Here is a 19,112-nt window from a genome sequence, read left to right as displayed (position 1 = left end):
CCTCGTGGAAAACGTTTTTCAAATTAAGGATACCAAAATTACTACCTTGAATATGTAAATAGTAATCTGAAATAATATGAAACATTCCTTTAGAATTTGTATTTACATAAAGTTTTAGTTATTGAATAAATAATTTACCTTGAATAACTTAGGGGTAATGGGAGGGTTGGAAAACCTTCAACTAGAAAACTAAAGACCGCAAAGTGGAAAGTCTTGTTTATAATTACTAAAGCTCTAGAAACGTGCGATATTAACGCAATCCGGTGAAATTAAGGTTCAAAGCAGGGCTTCGTAGATACCCCATTAACCCACCAGGGACCGATATGCCGTCGTCGATTCCGTTTCATCCCAACGTAATCCGGGCCCCATCCGACATCAATAGTCGTCTCCCTCGAGGCGTGCCCATGAAATCATCGAAAATTACTCCAAAGGGTTGTCTCCAACCACCCTCCGGATCACGCATTCGGTTCTCATTTCCCCGATGTCGCTTCATGTAACATTCATCTTTGCGGAAAATTTCGTTGATGATCAAACATATATTATGTATTTAATAAATCGTTTTGGTCTAAGTTGGAAGACTATTCGAATTGAGGCGAAAGAGAATCCTTGCGTTAAAGGAAAATATATACCAAAAATTTTCGTAATGAATTAAGGAGAATAGAATCCCTAATTGTTGTCAGCCTAGATATAAAGTGAATATCTCCAAAATTCAAAAATTTATGATTTGTGTTATAAAAATCTATATGACTCATTAACTAAACTTCAGAGAGAAGAATATTTACTACGAAAATTGTTGACAATAATTCATAATAATATAATCCATCATCAGTTGTTGTTCAGTTTTCAGGAATTTCTGCATATAAAGTCAAAAGCTCCAAAATGCCAAAATATATGGGTTTTTACTTAACAAGCCATCATAACGTAAAAACTAAAAGTGGTGGAGGAAAATATTATATACAAAGAAGGTTCACAATTAACCAAGAAAAATATAATCCCTAACTAGTATCATCCTAGTTATCACAATTTCCTAGATATAAAGCGAATATCACAAAAATGTAAAAAGTGATGATTTGTATTATAAGAATCTATCATGACTCATAAACTAAACCGGATAGAGAAAAATGTTTAGTACGAAAATTGTTAATAATGATTCATAACAATATAATCTATAATCAGTTCTTTTTCGACTTTCAGGAATTTCTGGAGATAAAGTCAAAAGCTCCAAAATGTCAAAATATATGGTTTCTTTACATGAAAAGCCATCATAACGCAAAAACTAAAAGTGATGGAGGAAAATATTATATACAAAAAATGTTCACAATTAACCAAGAAAAATATAATCCCTAACTAATATCATATTAGTTATCACAATTTCCTAGATATAAAGCGAATATCACAAAAATGTAAAAAGTGATGATTTGTATTATAAGAATCTATCATGACTCATAAACTAAACCGGATAGAGAAAAATGTTTAGCACGAAAATTGTTAATAATGATTCATAACAATATAATCTATAATCAGTTCTTTTTCGACTTTCAGGAATTTCTGGAGATAAAGTCAAAAGCTCCAAAATGTCAAAATATATGGTTTCTTTACATGAAAAGCCATCATAACGCAAAAACTAAAAGTGATGGAGGAAAATATTATATACAATAATGTTCATAATTAACCAAGAAAAATATAATCCCTGGCTGGTGTTAACCTAGCTATCATAATTTCCTAGATATAAAGTGAATATCCCCAAAAATTGATGATTTGTGTTATAAAAATCTATTATGACTTATTAACTAAACTCGATAGAGAAAAATGTTTAGTACGAAAATGGTTAATAACGATTAATAGCAATATAATCCATCATCAGTTCTTATTCAGTTTTCAGGAATTTCTGGAAATAAAGTCAAAAGCTCCAAAATGTCAAAATATATGGTTTTTTACTTAAAATGCCACAATAACGAAAAAACTGAAAGCGATGGAGGAAAATATTACATACAAAGAATGTTCATACTGAACCAAGAAAAATATAATCCCCAACTAGTATCATCCTAGTTATCATAATTTCCTAGATATGAAGCGAATATCACAAAAATGCAAAAAGTGATGATTTGTATTATAAGAATCTACCATGACACATAAACTAAACCCGATAGAGAAAAATGTTTAGTACGAAAATTGTTAATAATGATTCATAACAATATAATCTTTAATCAGTTCTTGTTCGACTTTCAAAAATTTCTGGAGATAAAGTCAAAAGCTCCAAAATGTCAAAATATATGGTTTCTTTACTTGAAAAGCCATCATAACGAAAAAACTAAAAGTGATGGAGAAAAATATTATATACAAAAAATGTTCATAATTAACCAAGAAAGATATAATCCCTAACTAGTATCATCCTAGTTATCATAATTTCCTAAATATAAAGCGAATATCACAAAAATGTAAAAAGTGATGATTTGTATTATAAGAATCTATCATGACACATAAACTAAACCCGATAGAGTAAAATGTTTAGTACGAAGATTGTTAATAATGGTTCATAACAATATAATCTATAATCAGTTCTTGTTCGACTTTCAGGAATTTCTGGAGATGAAGTCAAAACCTCCAACATGTCAAAATATATGTTTTTTTTACATGAAAAGCCATCATAACGCATAAACTAAAAGTGATGGAGGAAAATATATACAAAAAATGTTCATAATTAACCAAAAAAAATATAATCCCTAACTAGTATCATCCTAGTTATCATAATTTCCTAGCAATGAAGCGAATATCGCAAAAATGTAAAAAGTGATGATTTGTATTATAAGAATCGATCATGAGTCATAAACTAAATCCGATAGAGAAAAATGTTTAGTGCGAGAATTGGTAATAATGATTAATAGTAATATAATCCACCATCAGTTCTTGTTCAGTTTTCAGCAATTTCTGGAGATAAAATCAAAAGCTGCAAAATGTCAAAACATATGGTTTTGTTACTTGAAAAGCCATCATAACGCAAAAACTAAAAGTGATGGGGGAAAATATTATATATAAAAATGTTCATAATTAACCAAGAAAGATATAATCCCTAACTGGTGTCAACCTAGCTATTATAATTTCCTAGATATAAAGCGAATATCTCCAAAATTCAAAAATTGATGTTTTGTGTTATAAAAGTCTATTATGACTCATTATCTAAACTCGGTAGAGAAAAATGTTTAATATGAAAATTGTTAATAATGATTCATAATAATATAATTTATAATCAGTTCTTGTTCAGCTTTGAGGAATTTCTGGAGATAAAGTCAAAAGCTCCAAAATGTCAAAATATACATCTGGTTGTTTACTTAGAAAGCCATCATAACGCAAGAACTAAAAACCATGGAGGAAAATGTTGTATACAAAAAGTATTCATAATATCAAGAAAAAATATATTCATTTAACATTCACTTTGCAGAAAATTTTATTGATGATCAAACATATACAGTGAAATTCCCCTAACTCGAACTTCTATATCTCGAATTATCCTCCAAGTCGAATAATTTTCGTAAGCTCAAGCGTTCTGTAAGTAATTTTAACTACAGAATCAAACCACATAGACTCTGGCTCAGAAACTACCGACTCTTGAACCAAAACAAACCTAATGTTCTTATTGTTTCATAATCAGATGAGGGTGATGATAATCTTGAAAATGAAATACTTATTGCTGTGCCTACATTTGATGAAGCTTATTCCTCTCTTAGAAAGCTTGAAACCTTTGTATTATCAAGAGAGAATGTTCCAGATAATATTCACAATTCTTTACATTTAATAGAAGTTTTTTTCGACAAAGAGCGGTTGTCCACTTTAAGTCAAAAGAAAATTACGGATTACTTTAAAAAACTTGATTAATTTTCTGCTTACAGCAGTATTAAGGTTTCTGTTTTAAATATACGTATTAAAAAAGCACATCTCTAATTTTTTTCTTTAGAGCTAAAATTCTACTAATTTTTCTCTAACTCGAATTCTCCATAACTCGAAGTTTTCTTCCGCTCCCTTATTGATTCAAGTTAGGTGAATTTCACTGTATTATGTATTTGATAAATCTTTTTGGTTTAAGTTAACAATTGGAATTGAGGTGAAAGAGAATCGTTGCGTTAAAAGGTAGCTGAAGGGACTAGAGCCCGAAGGGGAGCTTGGAGTGGTCTGTCAACAGTGTCCCACGGACCTCAAGAGCATACCACCCGTTAGCTGCGTAAACATTTACTCGAAAGAGTGCTAGGATTTATGAATATGGATACCGTCAGGACACTCTGTATATCGTGTTTCCCCCTTTTGGAAACTAAATGGGAACTGATTGACGTTTGATATTTAATATTTATTTCTATTTCGAGGGTTGAAAAAAAAACATCTGCTTGTGCTTGGTTTTATTTATGTCGTGTTTGTTTTTTTTGTGGTTTTTATTAGTTTTCGTGCGAGTTTTCGTTCTCGAGTAAAGGAGAGACGAAAGAACGGGAGTGTAATAAAGGAAAAACGGGGAAAAGTGTGACCCATATACGAGTTTTCCCTCGCTTTGTTTTTTCCGGTTAATTTAGAGATGTTTTTCGCATTGTCCTACGCCGCCCCTGGTGTCCTCTCGTTTTCGTCGTTTTGTCTACGACCGTCCAACGGATGGAATTCTCCCCGTCCGAGCTGCGACAAATTGCAATTTAAGTTATTTGTTGCTTGTCGTTTGTCCAGCAAGCTTTCTCCTCCACACAATGAAAATTCCCCTCGGGAAGAAAAACTTTTGAAAAATCTACTCTTTTCTTAAAAGAAAAATATTAAGAAAATAGCAACGCACGAAAAGGGTATGATTATAAATTTAACACTCTTTAAATTTACAAAAAAAAATTATTTTTAATAAACCATGAAACTTATCTGACACATCTTTATTATAAGTAAAAGTGAAACAAAAGGGAAACAACCAGAGGCGATGAAACCCGGCGTGCGAATAACACCACAAAGAATAAGAAACGATAAAAAAATTATATACGCGCCTCTTGAAATGCAAATCACTTCTTTGTGTTATTCGCCTTCAAGAAAATTCGAATTTATTTTATTTACATGTAAATCTTTTCGAAATTTATACGACACGATGAATTATCCTGGCGGTAGATTTTCTGGAGAGAAAGAATTTCATTAAGCGGAACAGACCGCGTCGCGGACACTCGCGCGGCCGGAAAACTATAAGGAAAATTGTTTTTCCAAAAGCGGGGGATCTCGCAGACGCTTTTATTGCCGCCCCCGGCGCCATCCATGTAATCTATATTCCCAGTTTGTTACGCGTCTACAAGATAGGGGTTGTTGCCAAAAGAAAAAAATGTATTAAATAAAACAAAAAAAAACGAATATTTTATTCGAAATTACCCGTTTTTTATCTTCACCAGACCATGTCGTTTACTAACTAGAAAACTAGAACCGGATGTTTTGGATTAACGCCTAAAAAAAATTGTTTCTTCCATTTATCTTGTCAAAATTTTTGGTCATTTCAAATTTTACGCTCCCCACGAAACAATCTAAATTACTGTCTCGATCGGAAGGTCGTTAGAGATAATTGCGATCATTAAAACGTTATTTGGACGAACCCTCCAACGTTTTATAATATCGTCGTTGTTGACTCATTCGATGGGGGAAAATGGATAATAATATGAACACGTCAACGACGCACGCTATCAACTAAATTTACTCTTAACAAAAAAAGTAAAGTAAAGGCTCAGGAAGCAATGTGATGTCTTCGTTTACTCGAGGGTGATAAGTGTTGATGACAAAACGAAAATTAGTTTATACCCAAGTCATAATGATAATCACCCTAAATGCTTTAAATTAGGTATAACCTAAGCAAAAGAAATAGCACATTCTATAAAGCAAATATAACTCACTCTGACGCTATTATTGTTATGGCTAAAATATTGGATCTGCAATTCCTCAGATAAAACTCGTTGGTACACGGGAAACAACCAACCGCAATCCAATTCACCTTACACTAACTTCTGTAATAACTTGATACACTGGTCATCTCTTCTTACGTCTAGTGCAGAAAAGTTGTGATTCCATTTTGGACAATACAAAGGTTAAATACAGGGACTTGTACACACCGATGTCGGAAAAGGCACGCAAGGTGCGTAAAACGAAACCAAGCATCCTCGCTGTAAAAGATGCAATATCTTCAATGTGTGGTACAATTTGCGGTCAAAAGTAACTCCCAGATTACTGTTTGTAGATACTTTCTAAAAAACACCTTCTATATGTTACAGTTAAAGCATTCATTCCGTGAATGCACATTGTCTAGTCAATGCATACATTAACTAATTTATCTAGTTAATGTGTATATAAAATACAAAATGTAAACTTTTACTAGTTGATGATCAATTACTAATGACGCCTAGTTAAAGCTTAAAGTACGTTTACTAGTATATTACATAACGAAACCCAATTCAACCCAACCCAAAAAATGGTTACTACTAAACTTACATGCAATCCCTTCCATTAAAAAATTTATACCGTAAATTTTCTTTGTTATAACTTTTACTAACATCTGTTAGCAGATGCATACACTGCCTAGTACACATTCACTAGTAAATGTATATGTTACGGGCAACTTGATTAACCGGGCAGTATTAATATGGACTGATCATTATGAATAATGACCAAGAGCGTCGGCCAAATTGATAAATTTATTACTTTGGCCGGCCTATATTAATAATGCCCGATGGTCCGTGGTCCATTTAAAAAATAAAGGTCTGAAATAGCTTGAAATTATCACTTGGACCGGGCAGTATGAATACATACCTTATTTATGATATTCCATTCGTATTTTTAACTCAATTTTTTTACTGAGTGGATATGAAAAGGAGAAATGGCGAAATCCATGGATATGAAAAGACGTTTTAACGAAGAAATTCATAAATTAAAATTAACGAAAGGGAAAAACACTCAGTTGTTTACTCGTGATGAGTATTATTCAATTTTAACCAAAGTGCAAGTGGCCAAAGAAAAGCTCGCAAGCAAAACTCCTGAGGAATATCAAGGAGTCGAGGTATGATATAGTAAAAATTGGAACAATCCAAAAATTAATCGTCCCGGTGAAAAATAAAAGGGAACCAATTAAATATTACTGTTATATGGAAAACATTTTTTTTGATATTATTCACGAAATTCACATTTCTATCGGGCATGGAGGTAGAAATAGAATGATGAAAGAACTCAAACTGAAGTACAAAAACATTACTAAAGAATTTGTGTCTCTTTTTAAACCATGTTAAAAAAAAATTTACCAAAGAAAGGGCTAGTGGTTAAACCAATGATGCCAAGTCGACTTGATCGACATACAAACACAAGCAGACGGTGATTTTAAGTTCATCATGGTGTATCAAGACCATCTCACCAAGTTTGTGATTCTCAGATCACTAAAAACAAAGCGAGCCGAAGAAGTCGCGTATCATTTGCTGCATATCTTCACAATATTTGGAGCGCCATGCATTTTGCACAGTGACAATGGTAGAGAATTCGTAAATAAAGTTATTGTCGAACTATGCCAAATGTGGGAAGAATCCAAAATTGTACATGGCAAACCCCGTCATAACCAATCTCAAGGCTCAGTAGAAAGAGCAAATCAAGAAAATATAGTTTTTACATGGTTAGGGACAAATAAAACCACAAAATGGTCGCAATCGCAGTCCTTACGATGCTATGTTTGGCTCCAAACCCAAAGTAGGTTTAAAATCAGTCTTGCCATCATTTGACGGATTGCCGGAAATAGTAAGTGAAGAAGACCTTGAGACAATGTTAAATGATGATGATTCCGATAAAGGTCAAAACATAATTTTAGACAGAGCGGATGATAATATTAGCACAGATGAAAACTTAACCGTTGTTACTCATTCTAGTTCTGTTACGATTGAACCTCAACCTCGTCCTGAACCGGGACAACCTTCTGCCGATACAATAAATGACGAACCTCAGCCAGAAAATCAACAACATACTGTGGACACAATAAATGAAACCCTCGACCAGACGATCAACTGCCTGTTTCTGTCGATATGATCAATGAAGAGGAAAATACTTATAAAGCAAAATTCGAGAGGCTCGTGACGCAGCTAAAGTATCATTTGAGCAGCAAGCTAAAAAATGTTGGTGCATTCAAATGTAAAATTTCCTGTTGCAGAAATAGGCTAAAGTGTTCGAATAAGGGTATTAGATGTAGATCGGGCCAAAACGGATAGTCGTAATATAATTGCTATCATTATTTCTGTGGAAAAAGAAAACCTTTACAAACTAGGAACGAAACACGGTATTTTAAATTAACTGTACTCTAAAAATGAATTTACTGTATGTAAAAAAAAGTTCATTTTTATTGACGATGTTCCAAAAGTTGATATCACTCTTCGCGAATGTGCTCGAAAAGACTCTCATTTTGATGGACAAGGCTTACATCACTGTAATTGTACTAGTGACTGCAGTTGAAAACGTTGAAAACAGCAATCACGAATGAAAAATGCAGGAAGATCATCATCACCAGCAGTAAATTTATTAGGAAATGAAGAACCTGTTCTTCAGTAACATCAGCAATAAATACTGGAGGATACGTAGTGTACATCAAGAGACACCAGTATATACTTTAGAAAATTGATCTACAAAAGCATTAAGTATTTTATCAGGATCATTGTAGGTGGACTTATGACACATCATTTTGCCAGGAAGTCGAGAAATCGTTGTTTTCTGTCTTATATAACTCCAAAAGTTACGGGGATCAGAACTAAGCGATTGTTCAGCACTAATAGTAAAGAAAGTATACGCATCAGAAATTTTCTGTTTAGTCAAACACCTCAGTCTTTTATATTCCGCTGAATAGAAAGCACTATTGCTTCTACTCCAATTCTTCCTATAATACTCTTTCAACTTTAATAGCCGCTTAATTTCTGGGGTATACCAAAAAGGGTATGAGGAATTTGGAAAATGATACAACTTTTTTGATGCTGATTTAACTAACGAAGCAACTCTAAAATACTTTAATTAATAACTGGTGATATTTCCACAAGAATCCTTCAAGAAGTTAATTTTATAACGAATTTTGTAAATTATCGATGAAAATTGTAACATCGAAAATGTTATCAAAACTTCAAATATTTTTTATTCAAATATTTAATTATTTCTCAAAAACTAAAAGTTACTTTTCAAAACGTGTTGGTTCATTGGAAGGAGGACACTTTTATTTCCCAAAGTGTAGGGAAATTTCATACTCATATTCAAAGAAGTGGATTTTATACGAATTTTTAAAACTTAATCGGCGAAAATTGCAAGATTCGAAAAAATTGCCGATCATTTCAAAAATTTACTTTTCAAGAACTAACAGCGATTTTTCAAAACGGTTTGTTGCATTAAAAAGAGGATACTTTAATTATTAATTGATGATATTTCCACAAGGATCCTTCAAGAAATGAATTTTATAGCGAATTTTGAATATTATCGATGAAAATTGCAACATCGAAAATTTGATCAAAACTTCAAATATTGTTTTCTCAAAAACTAAAAGTTATTTTTCAAGACGGGTTGGTTCATTAGAAAGAGGACACTTTTATTAACACTTTGGGAAATGTTCATACTCATATTCCAAGAAATGGATTTTATACGAATTATTAAAACTTAATCGGCGAAAATTGCAAAATTTCGAAAAAATTATCGATTACTTTAAAAATTTATTTCTCAAGAACTAAAACTGATTTTTCAAAACGGCTTATTGCATTAAAAAGAATATACTTTAATTAATAATTGGTGATATTTCCACAAGAATCCTTTAAGAAATTAATTTTATAACGAATTTTGAAAATTATCGATAAAAATTTCAACATCGAAAATTTTATCAAAACTTCAAATATTGTTTTCTCAAAAACTAAAAGTTATTTTTCAAAACGGGTTGGTTCATTGGAAAGAGGACACTTTTATTAACACTTTGGGAAATTTTCATACTCATATTCCAAGAAGTAGATTTTATACGAGTTTTTAAACCTTAATCGGCGAAAATTGCAAAATTCGAGAAAATTGTCAATTATTTCAAAAATTTATTTCTCAAGAACTAAAAGAGATTTTTCAAAGCGGCTTCTTGCATTAAGAAGAGGATACTTTAATTAATAATCGAAAGTGATGAGAGCGACAGTTCTGTTAGTGATGAATGTGATGATGAATTACAAGCGAAAAGAAGGAAACTAAACGAAACTGCAACAAGAGATTTTATATATCGTGTTGGGATTGTTACAATGAGCTTACTAAAGACAAACCTCATTTTACACCTCATTTGATGTAAATAAAGTTATATTCAATGAAAAGAGTCCTATTGGGGTTGAACTTGATTATTATCTGCAGTGTCCATTATATTATTTATCAGAACCAAATCCAATAGATCTTAAAAAATCCATGATTTAGAGGTATAATTTAATAATAAAGACTAAAAGCCTCTTCTTCTCTAAATAATATATTTATTATATTTTATTTACTTGGTACCGGTTTCGACATGTTCACATGTCATCATCAGCCAAATAGTCGTAAAAAAAGGTCACAGCGAAGGGACATACAAAATCACATGTAAAATGAAAGTAAAACTGTAAAACTTTACAATAAAATAAACAAATTAAAACTTTTTATAAATTAAGAAGAACATTCATGAAAGCATACTCGATACAACTGTAGTATCGAACAGTTGATCTTTTTTACGACTATTTGGCTGATGATGACATGTGAACATGTCGAAACCGGTACCAAGTTAATAAAATATAATAAATATATTATAAATATATTTAGTCTTTATTATTAAATCCAATAGACGTTTATCACAAAAAGCAAACACGTCCAGAAAGTCACAAAAATTACGAAATAACTCCGTTTTTCCACATTTGATTGATATGCCAGGTGCCTTAATATATTCAGGCAAATTAAAATCACCAAGGATAAAGACAGGATAATTCAAAACTTTATGTTCTAAGGCGTCCAAGAAACATAGCAAATTAGGTTGCTGAATCAGGTCACTGACCATAAAGAGCACTTGCAAATCAACACATTGACAAGTGGTACTAAAGACTAGCTACAGCAAGCAGAACTCCTCCACCTCCATAGATATGGAAATTAAGCAAGATTTGCCCGGTTTACAAGAAGGGCATCAACAATAACTTTGCAAAGCTATTTGAACAAATTATACCATCCAAAATTGAATTCTATACTAAGGTTTTTGTACTGCATGTATTACTTTAATTTTTCTGCATGCATTTCACTTTCAAAACATTAGGTTTAACTAATGTTATTCAACTTTGGGAACAATGTACTTCCGTGTGGGATAAAAAGATAATTATTATTTTGAAGAAAAAGTAGTATTTCAAGTTATTTTGTATCTAAGTTTATCCAACCAACGCACGGCTTATCCTGTACAACATCGGTTTAAACTCGGGGGCATCTGATTAAATTATTCAGACCGGACACTTCGAGGGGGTTGGTTCCGTGATGCAATTAGACCTAGTAGAGAGAATCGTGCGAGAGAGACTCGAGAACTATACCATGATCCAAAACTTTCCTGGTGGTTGTACAGTAAGCTTACGGTACGGGACAATCGTCGACTAACGAACCCCGGTTGTACAGGGTGTGTCGAATTAATACACGTGAAGGGAGAGCCGAAAATCCAACATTGAGGGTTGATATCGTTTGGTCTGGTGGGAATGTTAGGATTTGTTTGGTCGAGCGACTGTCACATTAAAAGGATTACGTAGTTTTTTTATGTGTTTGCGTTTATTTTGTCCGAAGAGGATTACAGTCACTGATACCCCCATATCAGGGGGTTGAAAAAAAAGGCGATTTAAACTTTTATTTATTTATTTTTATAGCTAAACAAAAATATGGTTTTATGTATATTTTCACTTTTCGAAACAATGCTTTTTCATAGGTTATCACACAGGTTATCACATAGACCATAGCTATAACTATAAAGTACGTTGGAAAATCTATGCAAATCCCCGGCTAACGGTGCAGGATGCGTCCAGGGGAAATTGTAAATTTTTACGAGCTACGAAGTCAGGGTACAGCGGCCTTAATTGCTAGGAAAACGACCGACTGCAGGTATTCTAACTATTAAAACAACCCACCTCCTGGCTGATGCTCTGATGCTCTCACTCCACTCTCTTCCTCGTTTCCATTTCGTAATTTGGTCCTCTCATTCACTCGTCCTTTCGTCCTGCAAGTGCGCCAATAATGAGAAAGAAAACCAAAAACTAAAAGGAGATGGAATAAAGATCGTGCAGTAGATGATTCGAAAATAGAAACGTTACTGCTTAAATTTCGACCGTTAAGCCACTTGATTCTTTTGTGTTTCTCACAAAAGAGGTGCCACCACTCGAGAATCGTGCTGCAAAACAAACCTTTGCGTCCTTATAACCAGCTGTCGTATCCATTGTTCTAAGAGGAGATCCCCGGCAACGATAGAAGGTCCATTTTCTGTAATTTAAAATGTGGCCCTTCTCTTAATTGGACGCGTTCGTTCGCCGTCTGTCGCTACCTGAAACCGAATTTCAACCTTGTTTTTACTCTAAAATCGGTAATTGACGTCTACTCTTCTCAGCTCAAAGAAATCACCGCCACGGAATCATTTACCGAGACGAAACTTACGAAGGTCGAAAAGGTTAAACTAACATTAAAAATTAAATAGATAATGTAGGGGGAACATTCAAAGGCATCCCGCGGAGTTGGGTTAATTAAATCTAGATGAGGGCACTCGATAAAACTACGGGAAAAGTAACGAATTTGATGGTACAATAGATCCCCCATTGAGTAAGGTGCAGGTAGGAACCCCATTTTGCAACAACCCTATTTTTAAAACATCTGTCGTTTTAATAATATTAAAAAAAAAATTCTGAAGTTTGAAGACGCACGTAAATCTGAAACTTTCGAGTTATAGATCTAATGTTAACTGTTGTTTTAATTGTTATTCAGTGTTAGATTGTTGTATATTTTTTATTGAACTAAAAATGGAACCGCACGTCTCTTAAGACGGCTAAACCCTAATGTTTTTAGTTCTAGGTCTAGTGTTTGTTCTAGTGATAGTGCTAGTGTTACATTTTTAGAATCAACACTAGATCTAGAATAGAACAAGAAGCATTCGGGTTTAGCCGCACGTCTCTTAAGACGGCTAAACCAGAATGTTTCTAGTTTTAGGTCTAGTGTTGGTTCTAGTGAGAGTGCTAGTGTTAGATTACTAGAACCAACAGTGGATCTAGAACTGGAAACGTTCAGGTTTAGCCGTCTTAAGAAACGTGCGTCTCAACCCGAATGTTTCTGATTCTAGGTCTAGCGTTTATCCTAATGCCACTATTAGTTCTAATTTTAGTTGTTATTCAGCATTAGATTGTTGTACAGTTTATATTGAACTAAAATTAGAACTAACACTAGACCGAAAACTAGAAACATTCGGATTTAGCCTCACGTCTCTCAAGACGGCTAAATCCGAATGATTCTAGTTCTAGGTCTTGTGTTAGTTCTAGTTTTGCACTAGACCGAACACTAGAAACATTCGGATTTAGCCTCACGTCTCTCAAGACGGCTAAATCCGAATGATTCTAGTTCTAGGTCTTGTGTTAGTTCTAATGACAGTGCTTGTGTAAAACTAGAACTAACACTAGACCTAGAACTAGAAACATTCGGATTTAGCCGCACGTCTCTCAAGACGGCTAAACCCGAATGATTCTAGTTCTAGGTCTTGTGTTAGTTCTAATGACAGTGCTAGTGTAAAACAAGAACTAACACTAGACCTAGAACTAGAAACATTCGGATTTAGCCGCACGTCTCTCAAGACGGCTAAACCCGAATGATTCTAGTTCTAGGTCTTGTGTTAGTTCTAATGACAGTGCTAGTGTAAAACAAGAACTAACACTAGACCTAGAACTAGAAACATTCGGATTTAGCCGCACGTGTCTCAAGGCGGCTAAACCCGAATGATTCTAGTTCTAGGTCTTGTGTTAGTTCTAATGACAGTGCTTGTGTAAAACTAGAACTAACACTAGACCTAGAAACATTCGGATTTAGCCGCACGTCTCTCAAGACGGCTAAACCCGCATGATTCTAGTTGTAGGTTTTGTGTTCGTTCTAATGACAGTGCTAGTATTAGTTCTAGTTTTAATTGTTATTCAGCGCCAGATTGTTGTATATTTTTATTGAACTAAAAGCAGAACTAACACTAGACCTAGAACTAAAATCATTCGGGTTTGGCCGTCTTAAGAGATGTGCGGCTAAACCCAAATATTTCTAGTTCTAGGTCTAGTGTTCATTCTAGTGATAGTGCTAGTGTTAGACAACTAGAACTAACACTAGACCTATAACTAGAAGCATTCCAATGCTAGTGTTTATTCTAGTTTTAGTTATTATTCAGTGTTAGATTGTTGTATATTTCGCTTTGAACTAGAACTAACACTAGGTAATCACTTCAGAGTCTTTAAAGTGCGAATTAAAAATTTTTCGAGTTATATTGAGATTTTAATGTAATAAAAAAATTGAAATATATAAATTTAAATTCGTAAAACTTTGAACACCATCGATACAAATCCAAGCGAACGATTTCAAAGTGTAGGTAACAAAAACGAGTAAATCTCCCTATTGAAAGGAACTAGCGAAGGGGTGGAAAAAGCACGCTAAAGTCGATATACCGATTTGAAGGCGGAAAAGTAGGCCGTAGAGTTTCCCAATCTCGCGGCGGAGCTTTTAAGGGGAGCTTTACGGGCGAGGTTCGAGAGAAACGACGGCGAAGAAAAAAAACCGGTGGAAAATTAACGAAATTACTTCGCTCGCTTTTCTTTCTCGGCTGCCTCTCCCGTTTAGGGCGGTGGAAAAAATCCTCGAATACGAAAAGGTGAAAATGTCCCCCTTTTGTTAACGGGGTACTATTTTTGATGGTGGTTGCGGATCGAATCTGTCGCTTTTAAAATTTATTTACGGGTTTGTCGTTAAAGCCCACATGGCCCTTATAAATAGGCTTTATCTGTTAACGATCTTTTCGGTTGGCGCGTTAGGGGGTAGGTTACCCCCTCTGGGTGCTTTTGTTTAACATCAAATGATTCGTAGAGCTTATATAGTACCGTTAAATGTATCCCTAGTCGATATTTCGTTACTGAATATAAAAAATTTATTATCGCTTGTTTTATTTTAGATTTTTGAAAATTTTTTATTTGTTTCAGTGCACCAAACCGGTTAAACCTACTTCATTCCTACGACTGAAGATGCCGTCAACTTCATTTGCAGTGATATGTGATATTTTTTCAAAATGATTCTAAATCGCCACATTACGGACTTAAAAAACGGTTGCTTGCCAAGAAAGTGTAACCAGTGTTTTAAAAATCCGGAAGTGAAATAATGTAAATAATAAAATTCTCATAAATATAAATTAAAAAGATATAAACTGTGTAAATAGTAATCGAAACTTGTCATATCGCGTTGAAATGATGATGGGTTTTTTTGTAGGTGTTAATTTTCTTTTGAAATCATTGATGAGATGAAATGATTTTTATTCGAAAAACAAAAAATCGTCCATATTTTAATAATTGTAATTCCACCGTTTTCTCACGAAGAAACTTTAAGTTAGGTTTAAAAAAGGTTGTGATTCACGATGATTTATTAATTAAGAGATTTACAGAGTGAAGATTTTGATGGTTTCCGAGTAAAAAAACGGTGGTTATTTTTTCATACAACGATTTCTTGCTGTTCGAGATTTAATGAAGGTGTTAATAGAATCGTACTTATTTCAAAACGTATACTCGGACATTCCTACTTAATTAAAAAAAACTATTATTATAGAATTGTTTGTAAATAATGTACAGAGGCGATTTTAAGATTATATTTTGAAACCGATTCCAAAGCAACTCTATGTATATATTTAATTAATTAATTAATTTTTGAAAAGTAATTGCTTAAGTGACGTCATAAATAAAATTTATTTAATTTTAATTATAATCGTTTTTTATTACCCTGAACACACAACTTTTTTGAAACTCATTCTTTTATAACCACATTAGTCTTAATCAGAAAGAAATAAACACGAGTACAGTATATCGTAGTGTACGAAACGATGTCTAATTGAGATAAGATGTTCCTTTATCGGTGCTGACACTGACATATTGAGTCGTTACTCTTCTTTGCATTCTCGAGTGGCCGCTTGTCATCTGCTCGAACTCGGGACGTTTACAAATCGACTGTGTTCAGCTCATTTGGATTAATGCCGCGACGTCGGCTTGAACTTCTTTTATCTCATTGACACGTATAAATTCTTGCCGTTGCTTGATTTAGTGTGTAAGTATAAAATGGGATGGGATGGGAAAAGAATACCCCTATCAGTATTAAGGAAGGAAAGAGAGTTGTTATCCGGAACAGTACAATCTCTCGAAAAGGAAATAATCAGGATGAAACGTTATGGCATCCTTCTTAGTATTGATTTTTCGCCAGCTTAGAAGGAGGAGGCGAATTCGTTCTTTTACTTTTTCGTTTTAGTCGTAAGTATTTAGAGGTTTTTACGTTGGACCGCAAAACGACAGCCCCTAAACTTTTACGAGGTGCAAAACGACCCCGGAAATTTTAAACTATAAGGCGTCGCCCGGCGGCCCAAAAATTCTAATACCACCGATAAATTTCATCCGATATTCCCCGCTATGAAAATCGAGCATAAAACCGAGCTGGTTTCATCGATTCTACTTCCCGGCCTTTTCCTAAGGGCCGTTGGTCAGCAGAAGCTTTACCCGATTCCCGTCACGTCCGATATTAACTTTTGTGCTAAAATAAAAAAAGGCACACGTTTCAAATCTCTCAATAACCGCCGTCGTCCTGAGGTCAGGGCACTAAGCGTTTTCCTCGATATCGCATACGATTTCGCAGGATAAGCTCCTAACCTTTTTTTTGCACCACATTTCTATATCAGATCGTGGATAAAATATCGATGTGGAACATCAAAAAATTCTTGTCTAGATTTCAACTATTTATAACAACCATGTGTTCTTTGCTACATCAAAAGTTGTCTTATAATTCATTTTCCCATTAATTCCCAAATTTGCAATTCTGCCGCTTCATGGAGAAGTATAATACTCCAATAATTCATCAAAATTTAGCTGAGTAATCCTTGACTAAATAGATTTTTGAATATCCTGAATTTTTTCATAGACTCAAATGTTCAAAAAGTAACATATCCTCCAGCTGCTCTACGTAGAAACTGATCGAGTAGAAACAAAATCTGTATAAAGCTCTTTTCAGATTAGCGAAATCGTGTAGCGTCTTCATATCGGTCCATATCTTTATAACGATTTGCTATAAATCAACCCCATTCCTTGGTCTTTCTCCAAAGGCGTATCGCTTAATTTTGCTATTGGATGTCATGGGGAAGATGATGAAGATGAGGAGAAGTATGATGAAAGAAAGGGAAAGAGACGATGTATGCGCTGGCGGCCATGCAGAAACTTGCCAATGAGGCGGAAGATAATACATCCTGGCTATATTTATGGATATAGCAGTGATGTTTGACAACTTAAGCGTTATCCTGAAAAGACTGCAGGAATTGTGAGTTTCTGGGGGATTGTATGAAATGATTGAGGATTACTTAAAGAAGTCAATAAAGTCCAGAACAGGAAGAATGGTGTGGGGGATGATGAAGGAATGCCCCCAGTCCTCAATTTTGGAACCAAGATTCTAGATCCTCGGTTTTGACGGGATTTTGACTGAAACGAAAGGTCTAAAGCTGGTGAGTTATACGGAAGGTTATAAAGTGCTAAAGGTTTGGATAATAGATTCAAGGGTTAATGATCCGGTAGTAAGGTATGGAACAGTGTATATGGCATACAAAGGATGATTTTGCTGGCGATAGTGTCTATTGGTTGAATTGTGTCAAAAGATGCTTTACACGTTTTGAATGTGAACCTGCAATAGCTCAGACGTGGTAACCATTTGAAATGTAGATAGATTAGAAGTAGAGCAGGAAACTCTCCATAAAAATCATTAGAATCGTCTGACTTAATTTCATGAATATCCTAAACACTTTGAGTAAAAAACGAAGGATCCTGCAATTGTTCAGGTAATTGGCTACAATTATTATTATTATTATTCTATGATTGAATTTGTAAATGCTTTATCTCTTTTTAGAATCTCGTTCACTCGGGATGTACTTAAAAGAGGCTCTTTTTTGTTTTTAATAACATTGGTAGTGAAGTTACGCAAGTCTTTATAATAGTTCCAGTGGGAAATATTGACTGTTTTTCTGAATTTTGATTTCGCCTGGTCTCTTAAGCGCATCATGAATTTAATGTTATCCATTAGCCAAGGAGCATAAGGCATTGTGAACTTACGTAACCTGAAAGGAGATGAACGTCAAACAGATTAACTATCCGTTGAGTAAAATACTAAATTTTATAATTTACATCGTGCACATAAAATATTTTATTGAAAGTTAAATTACCCAAATGAGAAATGAAAGACAATTGATCGATATTCTTCAATGATCTAACAAATTTAAACATTGGTTCAAGTACTTGGCGACCATATTTACAGTCACAAAATACCAGATCATCTGAAAAATCACAAGGTAAAAATAGTGGAGGATAAAGATAACATTTTGGCTAGTTTGGATTCTGTTAGACATGCTGAATGGATATCGGAATTAGATAATTGTAAGCTAATTAAAACCAAAATTTTGATAGTTAAGATAATTCTTTATCAGCAATGTTTATTTGGTTTTGAATTAAATTTTTTTTTCTACAGTTGAGCAAGACGAAACGCAACGTTATATAAATAGAATCATTGATCGTTGTTTAACAGTAGATATAAAAATTCACACACAAAGAGATCAACTTCAAGAAGAGGCATTACATCAAGTAAATCATTTAATAGATTCTTTAGTAATTACATTGAAAACTGATGATGAACAAGCAAGAGAACGGTGTATTTCCTACATGAACGCATGCGCTTCTCATAATCTTTATGAAATAACTGATAAAAAATTTGAAAATGCTTTACTCGGATGCACATTGGATGATCAAAAGCGGGTAAAAAAACGACTTCATGGATTATTGAGTTATCTGGAAAAGCTGGATGTTACTTGCGAAGGTGATTGA

General features: G+C 33.9%; 2 protein-coding genes across 2 annotated transcripts in view; both read left to right on the top strand.

Moving 5' to 3' along the window:
- LOC111413160 (Toll-like receptor 6) overlaps positions 1–15,969 on the top strand; it is a 25,357-nt gene extending 9,388 nt beyond the window's left edge. Inside the window, exon 2 of the mRNA XM_023044043.2 lies at positions 15,204–15,969. The gene's annotated coding sequence lies outside the window, so the exon portion shown is untranslated. The remainder of the gene's footprint in view (positions 1–15,203) is intronic.
- Positions 6,860–19,112, top strand: LOC139429338 (uncharacterized). Its single transcript, XM_071195022.1, has 4 exons — positions 6,860–7,039; positions 7,645–8,026; positions 18,528–18,668; positions 18,760–19,112. The coding sequence occupies exons 1-4, from the start codon at positions 6,860–6,862 to the stop codon at positions 19,110–19,112; spliced, it is 1,056 nt and encodes a 351-aa protein (XP_071051123.1).

Source organism: Onthophagus taurus, chromosome 3 (assembly GCF_036711975.1).
Source record: "Onthophagus taurus isolate NC chromosome 3, IU_Otau_3.0, whole genome shotgun sequence".
In the NCBI taxonomy this organism is placed as follows: Eukaryota; Metazoa; Arthropoda; class Insecta; order Coleoptera; family Scarabaeidae; genus Onthophagus; species Onthophagus taurus.
Note: the sequence above shows the minus strand (reverse complement) of the source record. Positions and strands in the feature narration are given on the sequence as shown.

Excerpts from the sequence above, each read along its gene's own strand:
- LOC139429338 (XM_071195022.1), top strand. The coding sequence starts at position 6,860 with ATGGCGAAATCCATGGATATGAAAAGACGTTTTAACGAAGAAATTCAT. Across the intron at positions 7,040-7,644 it reads AGGAATATCAAGGAGTCGAG|GGACAAATAAAACCACAAAA; the intron begins GTATGATATAGT and ends TTACATGGTTAG. Across the intron at positions 18,669-18,759 it reads GATATCGGAATTAGATAATT|TTGAGCAAGACGAAACGCAA; the intron begins GTAAGCTAATTA and ends TTTTTTCTACAG.